This window comes from Odontomachus brunneus, unplaced genomic scaffold (assembly GCF_010583005.1).
Source record: "Odontomachus brunneus isolate Ranch 3 - 2012 unplaced genomic scaffold, Obru_v1 Obru_scaffold_048, whole genome shotgun sequence".
In the NCBI taxonomy this organism is placed as follows: Eukaryota; Metazoa; Arthropoda; class Insecta; order Hymenoptera; family Formicidae; genus Odontomachus; species Odontomachus brunneus.
Window position 1 is genome coordinate 385,454 of NW_022639498.1, and position 4,062 is coordinate 389,515.

Sequence of the window (4,062 nt, forward strand, 5' to 3'; positions counted from 1 at the left end):
AATAATATGCGCATGATATAAATTTCATTATATGAAAATATTATATTTATATATGCATTCAAAATTAATACAATCTTAGCAGGCAATGTTACATCAATATAGTACATATTGCTTTCACGTTAAATTTTCATACATACATTTGGTACATTACTGCAATATGATATTGCTATTACAGAAATGTAACTATTTTGCTACATTACTCTAATATTTTAGTAATATTAACATTGCTACTCTATAATATCGGACATTAATATAACATTACATTGACATTCAATAAAATATAATTTACTGCAAATATTCTGGCAACATTCTAACAATAATAACGTTGACTTTTGTGCTATGTGGGTAAGTATGTAAAAACTTTTTATCTTATAAAAAATTATTATCCTTAATACATCTTTAAATAAATGAAAATAATTTAGCATAAAAATAATGTATTTCTGAAACTTTATTTGGTCTCTCTCTACCTAATAATAATAAAAATAATATTGACTATGGTTTGTGTGTGTGCTTAAAAAACACCACGCAAAGCCGTGTATACTCTTTCATTTTATATATCTATCCGAGGCGCTCAAAAAAATCGAGATCTCGAAACCGGAGTATCGATACTTCGTGACGTCACAGTATCGATAACTAACCTTTTTGAGCGATATGTCACGCAAAAGTTTAGGTTAAGATATAGAAAACAGAATATCTTGTAATTTATGAAGAATGTACGTATTTATCACAAAGATGACACAAGTTAGGACGATATTGCAGAATTATGCAAAAATCGGCATCGGTTTGTATGTGAGAGGCGTGAAAAATACTGCGAAACAAAGCTACACTAAAACCGTGCTATTGCCGCAAACTAACTTCCCGGTACGACTTGGCGGCAAGAAAAGAGTGGAGATGGATAATTATTTGATAGAAGTAGGTTTGTTGCACCTTTATGTAATTCACACGATTTTCTTTTTTGCCCAGAACTATCACCATATATCCGTCTTGGAACAGTCGCGTTTCAACAATAATACTGTCATCAGATTACTGAGAATTATATATTTTACAAATTAATAATCATATTTAACGGAAATATTTTTATGTATTATTACAACAGAAATGCGGCTTCTTGGAGTTATACAAATGGCAAAGGAAAAATCTCTCTGGACCAGATTTCATTCTGCACGATGGTCCACCCTATGCCAACGGAAAACCACACATGGGCCATGCTATTAACAAAGTTAATAACTTGAGAAGTACTTGAGTTAATAATATTGTTCTATTGTACAGATATTCAGCAAGAATTTTTGTGCATTCACAGATCCTCAAGGATATTACTCTGCGCAGTAAAATTATAACAGGTAGAAGAGTACATTATGTTCCAGGATGGGATTGTCATGGTTTACCAATTGAACTGAAGGCAGTCAGAGATATAAAAGACATCAGTCCCCTAGAGATTCGTCAGAAAGGTATGTTACAGATAAATATCAGGGTTGTGTTGTAGATTTTAAGATTATGTTTACACTGGATATTGTTTACATATTATCTATGTGATATATACACAATTTTTTTTCATGTGGACAATGTAAACTATGTAGAATATTGTAAATTATATTTAAATATATACAAAACAATAATTAAATTATAAAACAGTTATACACTGTTTATGTTTTGTGTATTAGAAATATAATGTTTAAAAACAATTACATTAACAGTAACAATGTTACATGAAATTTTCTCTTCAGTATGTGATAGATTTAACTTTGAAAAAAGTGAGAGGTGAGAATTCAACCAAGGAATTTGGTACACTTCAAGTTGTTTAGAAAACAACGTTCATAAATTTATATCAGAATTTTAAAAGTAAAATAAAACTATAAGTGCTTTTAATTTTTGTAGTAAACCATACGCGTCCTTTAAATGACATTCATATTTATTTACAGTCTACATAGAATAATATCTTATATATAGTTTATATTGTCAACATGTAGAATAAAAAAGTATCATAATTTATGTATAAACCCAGATAGCCAATTGTCTGTGAGTTTGCTGTTATGTTATCGACAACAAACAGGAACTAATTTAAATAAACTAGGAACAAGGTGAGACAGCATTATGTGTGTCGCATTGAACTCATGTGAATTCTAATTCAAATAATGGCAAATTAATGACAATACGTTGATGCAGATTTATAATCCGTTAAAAAGTTTTTGTCATGATGCTGACAATGTTGCTACTGTCGTTCACCAATTTACTCTTAAAATCTCGTCATTTAAATAAAAGCAATTATGTTGTTGCGTTTAGTAACGCGTTCATTACATGTTAACAAATATACAGCAAACATTTAACAATATCTGCTGTGCATTAATTTACTCAAAATACTCAATCATACTGGGCTATCTGGGAAGGTTCAACTCTGATAAATATTGTACTAATTGTCATAATCTCTTGCAATTTCTATATTGTAGCTCAAAAATATGCAAGTGATACTATAGGGAAACAGAGAGAAGCTTTTATATCATGGGGCACTATAGCTGACTGGAGTGAATCGGGATGTTATTTCACGAATCATCCGTCATATGTGAAGAACCAGCTGCAACAGTTTATGAATCTGTATGAAAAGGGACTTGTGAAAAGGGATTTCAAACCAGTGTACTGGTCGCCTTCCTCTAAGTATGTTCCATTTTGAATACTTCCACAACTGAATTCTAAGAAACTCCCCCTTAGTCCTTAATTTTTATCAAAATTTTTTATCGCCGCCAATCGTAGAACAGCACTAGCAGAGTCGGAATTGGAGTATAACGAGTCTCACAAAAGCAAAAGCATTATTATTCGTATGCAAGTCGATACATTGCCGTCAAATTTAAGAAGGTTAGAGAGTTTAGAGAAGAAGCCGCTTCATGCCCTTATCTGGACTACGACACCATGGACATTGATAGCTAATCAAGCTATAGCGTTCTCCAATGACACTGTCTACTGTGTAGTAGAGGATAACTCGAAAAATCTGTACATCGTTGCACATGCATGTATAAAATATGTTGAGGAGAAGCTCGGCCCATTAAAGCCCATTGCAAATATCAAAGGTATGGCTGCTTATATTTTGTACTTGTAAAAATATATTTATACTGTGGAACGTAATTAATCAATGCAGGACACGAGTTGGCTGAAGCGAGGTATCTCCATCCCATCACCAAGAAACGTTTACCCTTCTTACCATGCGAACATATTAAAACCAATGTTGGTACTGGGCTAGTTCATACAGCTCCAGCACATGGTCCAGAGGACTTTGTTGTCGCAGTAGAAAATAACATACCAATAGTAAGTCTACGGGATTGATTTCTTCATTTGCATCATTCAAAGCGCATAACAATTCATTCTATTTCTATACTATAGATATCTCTAGTGAACGAAGAAGGATGTTACACCAAAGAAGCGGGTGATAAGTTTGCCGGTTTAAACGTGCTATCTGACGGCGCCGATAGGATCTTGAATTACATCGCCACAGATGTGTTGCATACCGACACGCTCGTGCATAGCTACCCATATGATTGGCGCACCAAAAAACCTGTAATTATCCGCGCGAGTTACCAATGGTTCATAGACCTGAATCCCATTAAGCAGAAAGCTATTGTAAGTTAGTCAAGTGTTTCTGAGACGAAGCACCTTACTTTAAATTTGTACATTTTTACGATAGACTTTTTTCCTTACGCAAGGACAGCATTTCGAGTATAAAGATATATCCGGAGCAAAATCAAACGTCATATTTGAACGCGCTACTCGCTCAAATTAAGCAGCGACCATACTGGTGCATCTCTCGACAGCGATCCTGGGGCACGCCGATACCAGTGTTGTACAATAAACAAACCGGTGATGTGTTCACGAGCAGGTAATTTTTTTCTGTATTGTTTTTCTATATTAGATTAAGCTTCACATAAAAATCTATTCTATATGTAAATCATTTTTATATATATTTTATGTATTTATTTTATATTTAATTTCTTTTTTTTTATTATTTTTATATCCATTTTATATTTTATTCTCTCTTTCTTCCCCCTTCCTCTCTCTGTTTTTCTACATCAGGAATTG

The 4,062-nt window shown here is 33.0% G+C and overlaps 1 protein-coding gene across 3 annotated transcripts; it reads left to right on the forward strand.

Annotated features, from left to right (window-relative positions):
• Positions 1–610: 610 nt before the first annotated feature.
• On the forward strand, positions 611–3,886 carry LOC116845016 (isoleucine--tRNA ligase, mitochondrial-like). Of its 3 annotated transcripts, none has more exons than XM_032817246.1 (8): positions 611–916; positions 1,097–1,219; positions 1,301–1,448; positions 2,445–2,649; positions 2,746–3,059; positions 3,128–3,294; positions 3,370–3,606; positions 3,690–3,886. In XM_032817246.1, exons 2-8 carry the CDS (start codon positions 1,199–1,201, stop codon positions 3,864–3,866), a joined length of 1,269 nt encoding a protein of 422 aa, XP_032673137.1. In that variant the 5' UTR covers positions 611–916; positions 1,097–1,198; the 3' UTR covers positions 3,867–3,886. The 3 variants fall into 3 exon arrangements, with proteins under 3 accessions (XP_032673137.1, XP_032673136.1, XP_032673135.1); XM_032817245.1 differs by having other exon boundaries at positions 611–912; positions 3,695–3,870; XM_032817244.1 differs by having other exon boundaries at positions 612–912.
• The last annotated feature ends 176 nt before the right edge of the window (positions 3,887–4,062 follow it).